Source organism: Eulemur rufifrons, chromosome 16 (assembly GCF_041146395.1).
Source record: "Eulemur rufifrons isolate Redbay chromosome 16, OSU_ERuf_1, whole genome shotgun sequence".
Classification (NCBI taxonomy): Eukaryota; Metazoa; Chordata; class Mammalia; order Primates; family Lemuridae; genus Eulemur; species Eulemur rufifrons.
The window spans coordinates 313,379-331,160 of record NC_090998.1 but is presented as its reverse complement, the minus strand read 5'-3'; the positions used below and the strand labels follow the sequence as shown (position 1 = coordinate 331,160).

Sequence of the window (17,782 nt, the reverse complement as noted above, 5' to 3'; positions counted from 1 at the left end):
GTCTGTAATCTTCCAAAATCGACAGCTGTAAATACTTTAGTGTTTCCTTCCCATCTTCCTCCTATTATATAGTTTGTTTTATATCATTGTTATACTGTTTTTTCACTTTGTATCTTGCTTTATTCATTTCATAAGCATTGTCCTATATTATAAACATTTAAAATGTTTTAGAAGATATATATGTGCATATTATTTTTATCTTTCATTTTGAATTTATTCCCACCTGAATTTATTTGTTAAAGAGGCTGATGGAGGGTTAACTGTTTTTCTTTGAGTACCCAGAATATTAACAGCTCAGTGTTGGCAGAATGTTCTCCCTTTTCTTTCTCCTTAAACTAATTTGATGGCTGTTTCAAGATTAGTGGCAAAATGTGGTATATATATTTTTTTAACCTTTTCTGTCATCCTTCCTATGTTTATAGTCATCATGAACCTTTTATCTTCTCTGTTTTCTCCTTTTCTCTTTATCATTGAATCTTTCCCCTCTTTTCTGCTCAGCATTTAAATGATTAAGTTCTTCTGTTATTACTGTTGTCTTCCTATGGCATATAAACACTACAGGCAGCTTTTTAAAAAATTTCCTCTAAAATTGTTAAATTAACACACACCCTGCTTAATCAAGAGGCTATAAGTATGAGGTAAAATGATCTCCGTGAAAGCACTTGTTAACTGAAAATGCTATATATAAGTGTTAAGATGTGATCATTATTCTTAAATGAACCCTGAGATTTGCTCCTAACCATAATAGGTATTAAAAAAAAAACAAAAACAACCAGAAAATTATAATCTACATTTTGATGGAACAAAAGGAGATTTGGCTGAGTATGCAGAGAAAATGTCTATTTTAAACTGTTAAAATACATACATAAAGGCGAATAATGTCTGCCTTAACGTGTTCGTTAGTTTACGTAAAATAAACTTAGTGTTATAATTCTATTTGTTTAACTTCAAGTAGAAATTGTTTCAGATTATAAATATTTTGCCTGTCATTGCTCTTTTGCAGTTTTTTGATTTTCCACGTGTTCCTGATATAGTTTTACTAAGTAAAAGGTATATTTCTATAAAAGATTTTCTGAAGAATGTTACAACTTTCTCAATCTTTAGTTTTTCTCCAGGAAAACCTAGTTAATGCATGGCACACATCTTTAGAACAAAATGATGATAAGAAAAGAATGCTTTTGGTGGGCACAGTGGCACACTCCCGTAGTCCCAACTACTCAAGAAGCTGAGGCAGGATGATCTCTTGAGCTCAGGAGTTCAAGGCTGCAGTGCACTGTAATCACACCTATGAATAGCCACTGTACTCCAAGCCTGGGCAGCATAGTGTGAGACCCTGTGTCAAAAAGAAAAGAGAATACTTTTTAAGGCAGTCTGTTCTTTGAAATACCATGCAGCAAAAAAATAATGTCTAGGATTCATTTCTTTTTAGGTAAATTCTCTAACCAGTAATTACTAGTATTTCTCTAACCAGTATAATGACTCACTTTTCCCCAAAATTGCAGGGATTGAGAAATATTCTTTTAAAAATTAGATGAATGAATACTTAAATGTACCTAGCCTCAATTTCAAGATGTTTTAGGAAAAGATAATACCAGAATAATGTAGAAGGTTTTTTTAAAAAAAATATCTCTTCCATCAATTATCAAATTTTCAAACTGAAATTAATAATAGTAAAGAAGGCTGACACCTGTAATCCTAGCTCTCTGGGAGGCTGAGGCAGGAGGACTGCTTGAACCCAGGAGTTTGAGTTTGAGGTTGCAGTGAGCTATAATGATGCCACTGCACTCTAGCCAGGTGACAGAGCCAGACTGTCTCAAATAATAAATAAATAAATAGGAGGTATTTTCAAAACATTACTTTTAAAGTTCAGAATCTTTTTCTTTCTGAATTCTGCCCGTTTATTCAATCTTACTGGTACCAAGACTAAAACAAGTTAACTTGAAAGAACACATTATTTCAGGCTAATATTTAAATAGCATTTTTTCTGTATTAGAATAAATATTTAATAATTTTACTTATGAAAATAGCTTTTTTCCCCTCTTTAAAAGGCTTTTTTTTTTTTTTTTTAACTCTTCCCATGGGCTTTGTCCTTACCTATTACGACTTCCATAAGAAGTTTGGCATGGTAGATTAGAGATTAAGCTTATAAATTTATGCCTCTCGCTTTTGCTATTTTGTTACCTGATCTGATTTTTAAAAATTTTCATGGGCATGTTGTGTCTATCAAAGTATTTGCATTTTTGGTGGCTTTACCAGTTCATATCTCCTTTTAGCACAGATAATCAAAGGTTGGATTACCGAAATGTGTGTAATGCACACACATAGACACACAATGGTGAGGTTGAGATAGAATAACCAACTGTCCCCATTTTAGCACTGAAATTCCCACATACTGAGAAATGTGTCATTGCTGGGCAACTGGGAGTGTTGGTTATTTAATGTTCAGAGCACCAAGAAAATATACAGGAGGATTCTGAACATATGTTACTTACTTCACTAAGTAAATTGTTTTCATTTTTCAAATCTGGCTTTTGTAAGGAAAGTAAGTGCAAAAGATGTTAAATGCAAAAATAACAAAAGCTGAGCTGAGCAAGTAAGCTAAAAATATCACTAAATTACCAGTTTTTTTCCCCCAGTACAGTTATATGCTTTAAGAAATAATATACTCTGCCAAGTATTTTTTCTTACATGTAAATACGAAACCATAGCAGAACGATAAATGTCAAATTAACATTATTTCTTCTATTTAATAGATTTCTCTTTAAAGAGACATTGTCCCCAGATTTGAAATAGTAGTCTATTTTTACTATAATATAAAATTTCTAGGTTGCAGCCAGTGGCTCATGCCTGTAATCCTAGCATTCTGGGAGGCCTTGGTGGGAGGATCGATTGAGCTCAGGAGTTCGAGACCAGCCTGAGCAAGAGTGAGACCCCGTCTCTACTAAAAATAGAAAAATTAGTGGGCATTGTGGTTTGTGCTTATAGTCCTAGCTACTCGGGAGGCTGAGGCAGGAGGATCACTTGAGCCCAGGAGTTTGAGGTTGCAGTGAGCTATGATGACACCACTGCACTCTAGATGGGGCAACAGAGTGAGACTCTGTCTCAAAATAAATATATAAAATAAATAAATAAGTTCATTCTATCAGTTAATTATTTGAACAGCTTAGAGCTGTGAAATTTTTTAATAATTATTTTTGTGTGTTTTGCTAAAAACAGAAATAATGAAAGAGGAAATGACTATTTGAACTTAATGTGCAATTAGCCAAATTCTGTGTTCTTGGGTTTTCAGGCTAGTCTGTTGCTCCTGTGTCGGAATCTTCTGTGGATTCAGTTGACACCCCAAAGTTTGCTTTATGATCCTATGGACCTTTCAAACGAAAGTGGAACTTTAGTTTGATTAATAGATGAGCATGATAAAAAGATATTGGTCAATTGCCCACTGCTAAATTTGACTGGCTTAAAAAAAAAAAAAAGACATTGGTAAGAGGTATTGGTAGGAGACTATTTTTTCCTTGCTCTATTGTCAGGGTAAATTGTTATATAACCTGTAGGCTGGGATAGAATCTGTGTACCAATGACCATCTCAAGGCAAGTTATACACTCTTTTGAAATGGTAGGAGATCTAGGCTTAGGAAGAGACCTTTAGTCAAAATCACAAAAAGGAAACTGTGTTATTTGCAAGAGAGTGATAGATTTAGTTTTGGGAAATTGTAAGCCAGTGAGTATAGCAAAAATTAGATTTAAAAAGACATGGGACAATTTTCTTGGTAGCAAATCCTGATATCCTATGGATTAACATGAATGGGGACTGGACTGGAATAAAAGGATTTGAAAGTAGGGTATCTATTGTTTCAGTGGTAGCGTTATAAACAGCATAGTATCTTAAACCTTGACAGCCCAAGGACCACAGTTTATCTTTCCAGTTCCCTTTGTGAGCTCCAAAAAGCCAAAACACTTGTCCTGAGTATACCTACTACACAGTTAGTACTTTATAAATCTTCACCTGCTTGCAATACGTTTATTTTTACTTTTTGCACAGAAGCCATTACTTCCCTTGTCTCTGATTATTTCACCACAGCAGGAACATTTTGATCATTTATTTTCTTTACTGCACAGTCTTCAGAAACTAAATATTATACAATTACAGAAAAAAAACATAAGTAAGTTTAGGAAGGAATTGTTAAGTTGCTCTGAATTCACAGAAAGTGGTATCACAAGGGCCATTGATGATCAAATTTTAAAATATATAGGAATCACTTGGGAGTGATTAAAAATGTGATCTTCTTGCTTGATACTTTATTATGCTAAAGAAGAGTAATCTTCTGGTTTGTACCCCCATTTACTCTGTGTTCACAGTTTGGGATGGGTCCCAGCTACATGTTTAACAAACACAACAGGTGATTCTGATGCAAGTGGTCTATACACTCTGAGAAGCAGTGCTGCAGGCAGTTGTATCAGGGTGCAAAATGTTTTGTATAAAGTAGGATAGTGAGTAGAACCATTAGACTGTGAGTGTAAAAAGTGCCTCCAATTTCCCAGGCAGTGAAGTAGGTGTTTTGCCATACATGATTTCATTGGGTCCTCTCAGTAATCTTGTAATTAATGTTATCTCTATTTTACAGATGAGGAAATTGAGCCTCAGTGAAGTTAAATAACTTGCCTGAAATTATACACACCAGAACACAGAACTTCTGAGTTCAGTAATCTTTATATTAAACAGCATTGCCTCTTAGGATCTAGAACTGTAGAACAGGAACAATAAAAGCAAAAAGATTACTTTGAGAAATTATTTTTCCCATCCTTTGTTATAGCCTAAAACCACTGACATGACTGTCATGTCTGTCCCTCCCCTAGCCCCCAAGGTCAGGACTGGGGAATGACTATCATGGATTTGGTAATTTTTATAGGGCATGGAAACTAGTTTTGAAAACTACTACTCACTTTCTCTGAATGAAACTCATTTACCTAGCCAAAACCTTCTTTCTCTATTCTTTCTCATAAGCTATATTGAGTTACTTTTTTGATCCCTTCCTACTCCTTACTTGGTATCTGGTAAAGCTCATGGTTTTAAGTGGCTTCCTGTGTTGCCAGTGAAACGATCAACCTTTGTATTGGGGTGAGGGAGACTAGCGCTTTTCATCTTAAAGGTTTCCATCTGCCATGACATTGGCTCCAAAAACTACCACAATCAGCCTCCAGATGTGAAAGCCAAAAGTTACTGTATTTTTAACTCCAGGTCCAAGGCTTAAAATCACCAAACTGCAGTCCCTTCCAGCCTCCTATAATCAGTATTCTCTGAAGGGTCAAGTTTGCTTGGCACCTGCCACTGATCTATCAGTGTTCCAGACTTTAATTTTAAACTCCAGAGTGATCTATTGACCTGTGTCTTTGACTGTTATAATTGGTTAATTTGTAAGATTTGACATCTGATATTTGCTAACTTTTTATAGGGAGTTGTATTTGTAACGGAAGAAGAGAAGAATAAAAAATATTAGTTTAAAAAGTGGCCTATGTGACTGCTTTTCTAAAAAGGTATTTAATGCTCTTAGTACTTTGGCTTATCTCTTTGAAATAAAGCTAATACACAGGATTGCCTTCACATTGTTGTACTATTCTTTTCTTGATTGATAATTGCATTGTCTTAGAGCCTAGAAATTGTTAATATTAGCTAAAACTACTTGGCTGCTCTATTAGAAATTCCTTTTTTTGTCAAATTTTTCTCAAACATGTTTCTGCCTCACAAGGAGTCCCAGGTATTCATGAGGTAATGGAGTACCTAAGAGGCCTAATTTTGTGGACACACTATGGTAAAATATAATTTTGGGGTATTAACTTCTCAGCTTCTTTCTTTAAAAAATAACCCCATAAGAAGTCATTGTCTATCTCTGGACATGCCAGTTGTTTGCTATCATTTAAGCCAAGAAAGCTCTTTGGTTTGTTTTTATTCTAGGTTTAATGTTTACATAACCTAAACATTCCCCAATCTTGTCTCCTGCAGGTAGACTGGGTACAATGTGATGGTGGCTGTGATGAATGGTTTCATCAAGTTTGTGTGGGTGTATCTCCAGAAATGGCTGAAAATGAAGATTACATCTGTGTAAACTGTGCAAAGAAGCAGGGGCCAGATAGCCCAGGCCAAGCACCACCTCCTTCCTTCATAATGAGCTACAAACTACCAATGGAGGATCTTAAAGAGACCAGTTAGCAGCTTGGTTAATTTGGGACATGGGGGGAAAAGGACCACATTGAGACCTTAGTCATCAAGTAGAATGGTTTAGGTCCACTCAGAATGTTGCTTCCAAAGCTCACTGGCCTTCAGAGAAAGTCCTCTTAGTGTTGGCTTCCTCTTTGCATGGACCTTGTGGGCTGCGTTCTCCATCAACAGATCTATGCAGAGGGTATCTTCTTTGGTACAGCAGCCAATGTTTCAACTCCTGTCTCCTTTGAATATGGTTTACTGCAGTAAGGTCAGATACTTGATTGAGCTCTGGGATGGCTGGTTGGCATTAATACATTGGTGTGCTAACAGGGCATGTAGGATATGGCTTATGTCCAGTTGATACTAGTTAGAGGCTTCCAACCTAGGGGCAGCACTGTCTGAAGGTGCCAATTGCTTGGATTTCCTTAGTTGATTTAGTTGGAGAGGAGTCAGAGAACCACTTTCCTTCCTCTGTCACTTGGCATTTAATGCCCTACAGATACAACTAGGAGGATCAAGGCCAAAGTTATTTCTGTTAGAAGTCAAGGGATAGTAGGCACAGTCTGTAGATCTCAGCTACTTATGCTTGTTTGTACCAAGAAGAAAAACTCCAAATAAGAGAACGTATCTCTATCTGGGGCAGATCAGGATATCATCTAGTTCAGAGATCTGACTAGATGGGATTCTGGGAAGAAGAGCTTATTTCAAGGCAAGGAGCCTTTTTTTTTTTTTTTTTTTTTTTTTTGACAGTTTAGAGAAAAACAGGTACATGTATTCAGGCTTCTGCCAAAAAACAAAAAACAAACCAGTCAGAATACCTTACTGAGCCACAGTGCTATGCATGCTTTTCGGGGAAACCTTCATCCACAAGTATTCCAGATGCCAGGCTTCAGGCATGGCCGTGAGCAAGACCAGCAAATAATAGCTTTTTGCCTTGCAGCCCCTACCCCGATGTCTATTTCCAACACTGGCAGTTTCTGAATATGGCTCACAGCAGATGCTGTTGAATAACACCATGGCTTCATCAAAGGATGTGGGGTTGTAGTACCTCTGGGTGATGAAGTTGTTTTAGTAAATCCATTTTTAAAAAGAAAAAAAAAAAGGACTTGTTTTTACTTTTTTCTAAATGTCTCTGACTACTGACTGTTCTATAAATAGATTATTTTTCCTTTTTTTAATATACATATATGAATATATATATATATATATATCCTGTTACCAGCAGCATATGACAGAGTTTCAGCATCAAAAATCCATTTGGGGGCTTGCTTTTTCTTTTTTGTTTTTTAATAAAGAAGTCCTGTTCCTTCCTTGTAGTACAAGGAGTTAGCACTCCCTTTTCCATCCTGGCCTGACCAGATCTTTCATTTTGCTTTTGTTCATATAGATAATTATATTTACTTTGTGTGTTGGGACTTGTCCGTTGGGAAACTTGGTCTTACTCTAGTCTGTGCTGGCTGTTTTTTCTTTAGTATGTGAATGTTTGAAACTATGGTGCTGTGTCCTCTTCCCTCCTGTCGTGTTCTCTGTTCTTGTTAAACAGGTGTTAGATAAGCTGTATGTAAACTCTTATTAGAAGGGGACTGACTGATTTTTTTTTTTTTAAGGACGAAAACATTTTACTAAAAATAGCGTTTTATCTTCACTATACTGTGTCTCTTTATTTTGGATTAAAAATCTGTGGTTTGACTTAAATTCATCAGTTTTCCTTTTAAAGGGGGGAATGGGGTGGACCTAGCAACAACTTACAGTCTCCTCTTCCCTTTTTGCCTCAGTCTCTTTTAATTAAAGAAATGTCTTCTAGTAACTAGAAGTGAAATGTACTGTCCAGTTACAGTTTGAGTGGGTATGAGATTTAACTCAAAAGGCATCTTAAAAATAAAAAAAAAAAAAAACCCTTTCTTATAAAATCCAGTTTCTGTAAATGTTCTCTATAGTTCTTACTACCTGCCATTTTAAGTCATTCTTCCCTTAATGTTAATATTGTAACATTTTGAGTGTTTTCATCTGTTCAGAGTTTTGTTAAGTGTTTCTGTGCATGTGTCTTGAGATCTCAAGTGTGTATGATTTAAGATTTCAATGGATATTGCAAGGATAAACCAATTTCATAAGTTTTCATTTTGCCAAACTCTACAAAGACTATCAATTAAGAATTTCATTTGGTTGACATTATACAAGAAAGCACAATATTTTTTGCCTTTTGGTCTTCTTTGTAAAAGTCTTGGAATATTTGTGGGTTAAAAGTTGAATGTAATTTTAATGCCTGAATACATTAAAAAATGTTATTTTTTCTTCCCAGTCATTCATTAACTATCCACCATTGGTGGAGAGTCATGAAGATGCTGAGAAAATATGGCTAGCTTCCTGTTATCTTCTGACATTTTGAAACTTAAATATATCATTAAACTGATTCTGTGGCATTTTTTTTTTTTTTTTATTTATTTGAAAGTCATGGGTGATTTGGTCTGACTTGACCACAGGTTTAGACCAAGACTGGGAAGAACAGAAGAAGGGCTGCACAAACAAAAATATACAAATCTGCAATTTTGGAATTAATAAAATAAGATTCTTTAAAGAAATGTTGGTGTTCTAATATAAAGTATTATTTTCACTTAGAGGAAATTACTTATTTACAACTTCTGTATTGTAACATTTTGTATTAAAACTTGCTTTAAAAATGTTTCTCTACACTTCGTATCTCCTTAAAGCTGTGATTCTTTACCATTAGTATTTTAACTTATGTGTTTAATTCTTACAAAGCTATTTCTCACTGCCTTTATTATAAATTATTTTGGCAAAGGTTATAGAAAGAAAAATGAAAAAAATGGTAGGTCTCTGATATTTGTAAAGGATAAGTCATAAGAATTACGCAAACCCCCCAGTTTAGAAGTACAAATATAGCGTTAGAAGTTAGCTTTCTAGTTGGGGTGGGGGAGTTGTGGAGGGGACATTTTCCTCCCACAAATGTTTATTTCACTTCCTGTTAATTACTGCGACAAAGCCATGTGAACATGGAGATGCTGGGCTCCTTCACTAGGCTGCTGCGAACAGCCTTTCCTGCGTGATTCACACGTGTGCCTCAGTCAGATTACATACTTTGAATAATTAAAACTGCAAACATTAAATCTGTGATTGCCCACAATCAATAATGCTAAACAAAAACATGGCAGCCTCCACGGACCTGTAAGATGAGCATGATTTTACCTGTGCTTCACTTCTGTTCTTCTCTTCTTTTGTCTTTAACAGGTGTCCAAGAAATGTCAGTTCATTTGTTTTTCTTAATTTTTAGATTCTGGATCAGTTCATTCAGTGCACATAAACTCCCTGCTTGTCAGTATTTTGATTTTATAGTACATTGTGTGATTTTCAGCCAGTACTAAAATTCGTAGGAGCATGAAAGGAAAAATTGAGAAAGCCTCTCTTTCAAAAGGTGGGATTATCCTCTTTTTAAAGGAGAAAATGATGATTCGGAGTGGGATTTGAAGATTGTAAATTGTGGAAAAATTGAGCTGTGTAAGTCCCACACGTAACCAGGTTCAATAAAGTTTCACATGTGAATTAGTTTCATATGTGTGTAGAAAGTTGTTTCTGCACTAGGGCCTTAACTGTTCCTTTTGAAATCCTTCTTTTTTTTTAAAGCATACCGTTATTTTTTTGGCTGTGGATGTGTCAAGTAGTATTCACAGTATGAGGGGAAAGGAATGGATGTTAATATGTTTTTAGAATTTTGAAGTTGTCTTGGCCTGGGTCATACCCCGTCACCACTATGCAGCAAATGGTGTACACTGGGAAGGGATGTGATGGGTTTTTGAAGATGTATCCTGGTTGTTCCGTTGCAGTGATCTCAATTGTCTACACCGGAGTGTCTTGTAAACTTGAAGACCCTCCCCCCTTGATTTATTCCCTTTCATATTTGTTTACAGTTTACCAGGGTTATTGGTGGTGCCTTATGTAACTTGATTTGTGAGCGTGTTTTGTGTTGCTTTTTTTCTGAAAGAATATTAGGTGTGGTTAATTGCATTACACCTAAAAAATAAAAATTGTGTATGCTTAGGTTCCCCACCACTATGCCCTGTCATTTATGTTGGTGACAACTTTCAGTGGTAGCCAAGTAAAGTTACATTTTGGTAATGATTATTGATAATCCTTAGGAAAACTAGTCAAGTATATGGGAGCCACTTTTAATCTGTGCCAAAGCAGTTTCTAATATTACATTTTTCAGCTATAAAACAAAGGACTGAGCTGAAATGATTTGATCGGAGGTGTGACTGGCCCATTACATTGCTGAGAATAGTGTTTTGAGAAAGTGTGCCATGGGCGAAGTGACTCCTGAAGGTCTCACCTGCCTTGTATTGTCAGCAGGAATCTTGTGATGACCAGCACGTCCCCACCTTTGGTTGCTGGGAGGTTTATTCCTTCCCAGCAAACCAGGAACAGGGAAAACCAGGAAATGCTTTCCTTTTTTCCTTTGGCTTCTTAATGCTCAGAAGTAATTCAAACCCCCGGTTACTTCTGAGAAGTAAATGGCACTTTTTCCCACATTGCTAAGAGTACCAAATTATGCAGTATGATGGACAGATCATTGCCGAAAATGTTAAGGTTCTGCTTGCAGTGAAATTGGCTACAGTTTCCTGAAGCATGTGACTATGTGTTGGGAGGAAAGTTGGTGGAAAGTGGGAAAAAAAACATATTTCTTGGAAAATAATTGTCTTGCCAACAGAAAGGATACTTGGAGTTTCTTAAGGTGACATCCTTTTTTAAAATTATGCAGGACTTCCCCATTTAGATCAAGTATTTCTTGGGGCCTTGTCATTGTGGTTAATACCAATAAATGGAAGACCCAGAATTTCTTCATGGAGAGCTTAACCATTAACTGGAACACAATAGAATCTTTTACACATAATAAAAGTAGAGAACAGTACAAAAGAATATAATCAAATACTCTGTTGTATGAATAAGAATGATTTTGGAATTTCTTGACATTTCTCACTTCTTCCTTGTTTGCTGTTCCTTGCCAGGCCAGGCCCTGTTCTGCACTGGTCGCTGGCCCCAGGCATCTGTGTCACTTCCCCAGTCACAACATGAGCCCCTTCCCTCTCCATACCATGCTGCTCTGCTGAAACCAGTCGGCCACCTGGGCACTGGCATTTCTAGTCTCCCTGGCCTTGCCTTAACCATCCTCTCTGATTGGGGTGAAGCTTTGTTGAGACAAAAACCCCTTATCACTAATATTTTTTTTTTTTTGGAACCTAGAGCAAAAATTCAAGTGTATCTAGCCTTAGTCTCTGCTCAATACTCGTTTATTTTGTCATAGAAACATCCTACTCCAGAGTTCAGTTGGAACATTGAGGCTGGTTTAATTCACTTTTTTGCTTCTCATCCCTGTAGTGCATGGCTGCCATCTACAATAGCATCCCATCCCGCCATCAGCCTTCTCTCCCAGTCCAGTACTGTCCACTTGCCTTCGTCAGTTCCTCTTACTCAGCCACGTTGACCTTAGGCTAATCGCCAGTGGAGAGTTCATTTTCTCCCTGTATTACTAGTAAATGGGTGGGTTGCGGGGTCTGCTGCCCTGTGTTCCTGGTTACTACTGCCACAGTTTTGCTTCTCCACTTGTGTGCCAGCTGTCCTCACTGCTGTCATCTGCACTCACTGGGGAACTTCGATGGTTCGCGGGCACCTCTGTCCCAGTGCTGCCATCATTCTGGGCAATTTCATGGATCTGAATGGCCTTAACTTCTGGACCTCCATCTCCAATAGACATTTTCACTCCATTTAGCAAACCAGTTTTAAGGTCACACCTTGGAATCCTGTCAAAAACTTGCCTGAAATATTAAACTTTTTAGGATCTAATTCTCCGATTTTAATGTCCTGTCATTTGATGTCTTCCTCTCAGAATACTCAGTCGTTGACTTCAAGAAAACTCTAGTTTCTTAACCAATGTTTCCTTCGGTTCATTCTGGCTTTCCCCCTTCTCCGTTAGCGTGGGCTGTGGCCTACCACTCTGACTTCAGAACCTGATCCCCGGTCGTCTGCCTTTGCTTTCCTGGGCTGCTGCGTAGTACTGAGTAGACACCATTGATTGGTAGCAGCACCAGTTGACTCAAGTAGGGGGCTCGAGAAGCACGTTAGCAGAGCCTGGGGTCCAGCAACCGCTTACATTCTTACAAGACTTTCAGACTTTCACCTCTTGTCAGATGCCCAGCCTACCTCCTCTCCTACCTCGGCAGAAGCCTAGCCTCCTAATGCTGACAAAATTGAAGCTGACAGGTGAGCTGTAAACTTTTTCGTTAGTCATCTGTGCCATCAGCATCCTCATCTGTCCCAGAAGAGGTATCTGTCCTCTGGTCAACACATTGAATGCACAGAGGAGTGAGCAAATCACTGAGTCCCATCCCAGCTTTAACTCCCTGAAGACCTTGTTCCGCCCGTCAGCCCCTCTTCAGTGCCTCCTGTGCCTACCTCATTTAGCACACAAACTCAAGCTCTGTGTTAATAAAGGAGAACCCAAGTCTGTCCTATATTAATATTTTCCCTCGAGCCTGTCTCCTCTGTTTCCTGCTCTCTTTCTTGTTTCGTTGCGGCCAAACCGCACCTGTTCTACTTCACTTTCAGTCGCTCCTCAGTCCATCGTATCTGGATTCTGTCCTCAACATTCCACTAAGATTACTCCTGCTGAAGTCATCAACGAACTCCTCATTGCTAAACCCAGCGGACACTTCAGTTTTGACTTGACGTCTCTTCAGCATTTGACGCTGTGGTTCACTCCCCTTTGAAAACTCCATTGGCTTCTTGGCCATACCTTTCCCTAGTTTTTCTTCTCTCTAGCTGCTCTTTAATCAGCCTCCTTTCCTTAAAATGGTGTCAGCAGGGCGCTTCTCTGTATAGCATGGACGCCCTAGTCCACTCCCAGTTACCACTTTTATCCAGATGATTCCCAAATCAGTGTCACCAGCCCGTGCTTGCTTTCTGGGCTTTTTAAACAACTGGTGAACACTGACGCTTGTGTTTTATTTATGTGTGTATGGAGACAGGGTCTTGCTCTGTGACCCAGCCTGGGGTGCAACCTCAAACACCTGGGCCCTAAGGGCTCCTCCTGCCTCAGCCTCCTGAGTAGCTGGGACTACAGGCACATGTCACCATGCCCAGCAAATTTTTTTTGGTTTTTGGAGAGATGGGATCTCCCTATGTTCTAGACCTAAGCATTAGGATTTTTTGAAAGCTCCCAGCTGATGTAAATATGTAACCAGGGTATGAACAATCAAATTTTTTTTGAGATAATCTTAATTTTTTTTTTTTTTTTTTTTTTTTTTGAGACAAGGTCTATTGCCTGGGCTAGAGTGCAGTCATCACAGCTCACTGCAGCCTCAAATACCTGGGCTCAACAATCCTCCTGCCTCAGCCTCCCTAGTAGCTGGGACTATGGGTGAGCATCACCATGCTGGGCTAATTTTTCTAGTTTTTGCAGATGCGGGGGCTCGAACTCCTGCCTCGGCCTCCCAGAGGGCTAGGATTACAGGCATGAGCCATTTTGCTGGACCCAGAAATCTTAATGATTTTTAAGAACTATATATATTAAAGATATTTTACATATTTTTGTATTTATAGCTCCCACTCAGGCCAGTGTACGCATCCATCACCAGTATGATGAAGATCATTAATTTGGTAATGGAAACGTAATAGACCATTCTATTTTTTCCCTCTATCATATTTTGGTATCATATTCAAAATTGCCTCCCATTCTCTCCCCAAGTTATTTTAAAACCTCCCTGGTCTGCTTTTTTCCCCTTTAGCTCATAAATCAACAGTGCTGGAAGATGCCTCTCGAGCATTCCCCCCGGGTGGTCTCCAGCGCTGACTGCTCATGTTGGTGTTGATTCCCTCCTCCAAGTCATTTTCTTTTAAGCATCTTTCACATTGGTGTTTCTTCACTAGATGTTTTTCTGTCTCATTAGCTTCTCTGTAAATAATAGGCTTTTGTTCTGAAGGTACACTAATATTTCCAAAACTTTTCTTGGAAAATATATTTCTTGTTTTTTTAAAAATAGTGCATACACATTTGTTTAAAAAAAACCAAAAAGAAATGGTGAAAAATCATCCTCCACCCCAAAATGACCACTGTTAAAATTTAAATGAATTTACTTCAGACAACTCTCTGTGCATATTTATGTATGAATATATACAAATATGTACACCTTCACACAAATGAGATCACACTCTATGTATTGCTTTGTAACTTGTTTCTTTCACTTAATATTGAGAATATTTGAACATGACCATAAATACAGACTTGTATTATTTCTAATGGCTACATGGTTTTGTATTATATGGAATCTTAATGTTTGGGAGCTATGTATTTTAAGGACATTATTTCTTTGTCTTGTGTTGCAACTTTTTGACCACCTTTTATGAGTCTTTTTATCTATAGTTTTTTTCTTTATGGAAATTATTAAGTTTTATGATGTAAACTTAATCTCTTTGATTTTATAATTCCTGGTTTTCCTGACATGCTTAGAATGACCTTCCCCACTATAAGATAATAAAAACATTTCTGTGATTTTGCTTAAAACTTTCATAGTTTTATTCTTTATATTAAATCTGTTCCATTTTAAATTGGCATGAGAAATGCCAAGTATCTTTAGGTTATTCCTCTCAACTACATTTCTTTCTTAAATGCTTTGCATTTCTGCCCATGTACATGTATAGTCATTCCGAAACCTATGCCGTGCAAACACAACCTCACACATGTACACATTCAGTGTACATACTGCATTAGATATTGCTGCATGATCATATTACCACAAACTCAGCAGCTTAGAACAGCGAACATTTATTACCTGACAGATTCTGTGTGTCAAGAGCCAGGGCACAGCTTTGCTGGGTGCTCTGCTTCAGGGTCTCTCAGGTTGTAACCAAGATGGTGTTCGAGGATGTGTCACGTGTGAAGCTTGATTGGGGAAGAATCTGCTTCCAAGCTCATGTGGTCATTGGCAACTCTTATGGGTTGTCAGGTCCTTAGTTTTTGGCCAACCACTGGCCAGAGCCCAACTTGGCCCTTGAGCTTGCCCAGCATGGCCACTTGTGTCCCCAAAGCCAGCGAGGGAGAGGGAGTCTCCTACCAAGACAGACAGTACAGTCTCATGTAATGTAATCACGCACTTGTAGTCACATGCGTGCTGTCACCTTGGCCCTATTCTGTTGGTTAGAAGCAAGCCCCAGGTCCTGCTCTCACCAAGGGAGGGAGATCACAGAAGGATGTGAACACTGGTGGCAGGGATCGTGGGAGGCCACCCCGGACAGGGTCCAGTTGGCACGAGGGATGTAGGGCATCATATGAAGACTGAAGTGCCTGAGAACAGAAGCTAATTCTTTAGGCTTAATAAAATTTGCTCTATCCATACTTTCCTATTCAAGTTAGATTGAAAAAGGAAAGTACAATGTCTTTGGTTTTTTTTGTTGTTGTTGTTGTTCATGAGCAGAAAAGCAGTAAATTTTTTCACTTGGGCCAAAATTTTATAAGACTGCTGCAATTTGGAGGATTTATAACTGCCCTTTGGCCAATCTCTTGTATTCAATAGAACAAATTTACTTCTCAGAAAAATAGGAATCTCCAAATCTTACAAAGTCTCTTTCTACGTGTTCTGAGTTTCCTAACCCTACTGGTTGTTCTCTTCTGAACACATTCCAAATTGCTCATATCCCTTTCACTATCTGTACAAAGCATTCTTTTAGTCCTCAAACTATAATTCTGGATGAAGGAATCAGATCTACTTAGATTTTAAAATCCATAATATTCACAGTCTGCTTGGTTAAGAGTCTTTGTGACTTTGTTTCCTCTCCATACATTTTTTCCTTCTGCGGCCTGTGTTTTTGGAAGCTGTCAGCGAAGATTGCGATTTCCATTCACAAATGGGAATGTAACAGAGGTAAAGATCTGAAAAAGGGCAATGAAATGTTTTAGGAGTTGTCTCTCTAAAACCCTCAGTTTTTTGAGAATTAAAACTTGCATTTCTTCCCTGAGGCCAGTAATCAAAGGGGCAGAAAAACGTTCTTTGTTTGTTTTCTAGTATCTTAAACCACAGGGGATGGCTCAAAAGAATTGTCTAAGGGTCACAAGATTGTTATCACAGGAGATAAGGTCGCCTAAAACCACTAATTATAGTTAAACAAGGATAGCCCAAAGCCTGAAGCCACGACATGTGACACCACTGATGCATAGACCTGAGTCCAACTGCCAAAAGCCTGCCTTTTAAAAAGCCCTGTTTTTCTGCCTAAAGACAGGACGGTGGTCTTTGAGATGCTGGTCCACTGCCTTCCTCCTTTGCTGGCAAATCAATAAACTTCTCTTTCCTTTTCCTCAAACCATCTTTCTCTGATCCTTGTTCTCATTGGTTTGGCCTCAGGGACAAGTACTGAAGTTTTAGTAACAAAATTTGGCACAATTGGTGGAGCGCGGTGGCTCACAGCTGTAATCCTAGCACTCTGGGAGGCCGAGGCAGGAGGATCCCTTGAGCTCAGGAGTTCGAGACCAGTCTGAACAAAGGCGAGACCCCGTCTCTACTAAAAATAGAAAAATTAGCCGGGCATGGTGGCACATGCCTGTAGTTCCAGCTACTCGGGAGGCTGAGGCAGGAGGATCACTTGAGCCCAGGAGTTGGAGGTTGCTGAGAGCTAGGCTGACACCACTGCACTCACCCTGGCAACAGAGCAAGACTCTGTCTCAAAAGAAAAAAAAAAATTGGTGCAATAGACTGCCGCGTGGCCAGAAGAGGTGGGGAGCAGCCCCAGGTCAAGTTGTGGGTCTTTGCCGGAGGAACATCATCTTTTTGGGGTGAGAGTGAGGGAACACTCCCACAGCTGCCAGAGCCTATTTTGCTTCGGGGAACTCCAGTCTTTCCTCGCTGCGCGCCCCCCCCCCCCCAATTACACATAACTCCTCACAGCCTGAACCTCACTGAGGAAAAAACAAATCTGGGAAGAGCCACAACACCTTGGCCCTTTGGGTGAGTCCCCTGGTGTGCACACCGAGACCCCCGATTCCACCCATTCGGGGAAGGCTGTGAGCTGTCCAGCCCTGTGTCAGGGCATTTGTGGCACCAGACGTGTAGAAGTCACGGCTGAGTGGGACTAGGGAACCTTTTGGGTTAGGAGGACTCAGTTCTCTTTTGTGCGGTTCCTATCTGTCTGGCAGGCCTTGGCGTTAGGATCGTTTGGGTTGGGAATTTCCTGCGCTGGCCACTTGTCAGCTTGTGTTGGCTGCTGTTTGTGAGCTTTGTTTCAACATGGGAGGCTCCGTTTCTATCCCATCTGAAAGTCCCTTGGAGAAAATCGTGGCTGAATGGCCGACTTATAGCTATCACAAGCCTATGTCTAAAAAGAAAATGGTATTTTACTGTAATACTGCTTAGCCAATGTATATGCTGGAGTGTGAGAAACAGTGGCTGTTGAATGAAACCTTAAATTATTATTTATCAAAGGTCAGGTAAATGGGACAAGATCCCTCATGTACAACCTTTCATACAATTACATAATAAAGAGGCTGAAAGGACTGGGACAACATTGAAGAAAAATTAAGCAGGTTAA

General features: G+C 38.9%; 1 protein-coding gene across 1 annotated transcript in view; it reads left to right on the top strand.

The window, feature by feature from the left end:
* The window catches only part of KDM5A (lysine demethylase 5A), a 93,764-nt gene extending 86,481 nt beyond the window's left edge, over positions 1-7,283 (top strand). Inside the window, exon 28 of the mRNA XM_069489853.1 lies at positions 5,999-7,283. Coding sequence (XP_069345954.1) covers positions 5,999-6,205 — 207 coding nt within the window. The 3' untranslated portion in view covers positions 6,206-7,283. The remainder of the gene's footprint in view (positions 1-5,998) is intronic.
* Positions 7,284-17,782: the final 10,499 nt, after the last annotated feature.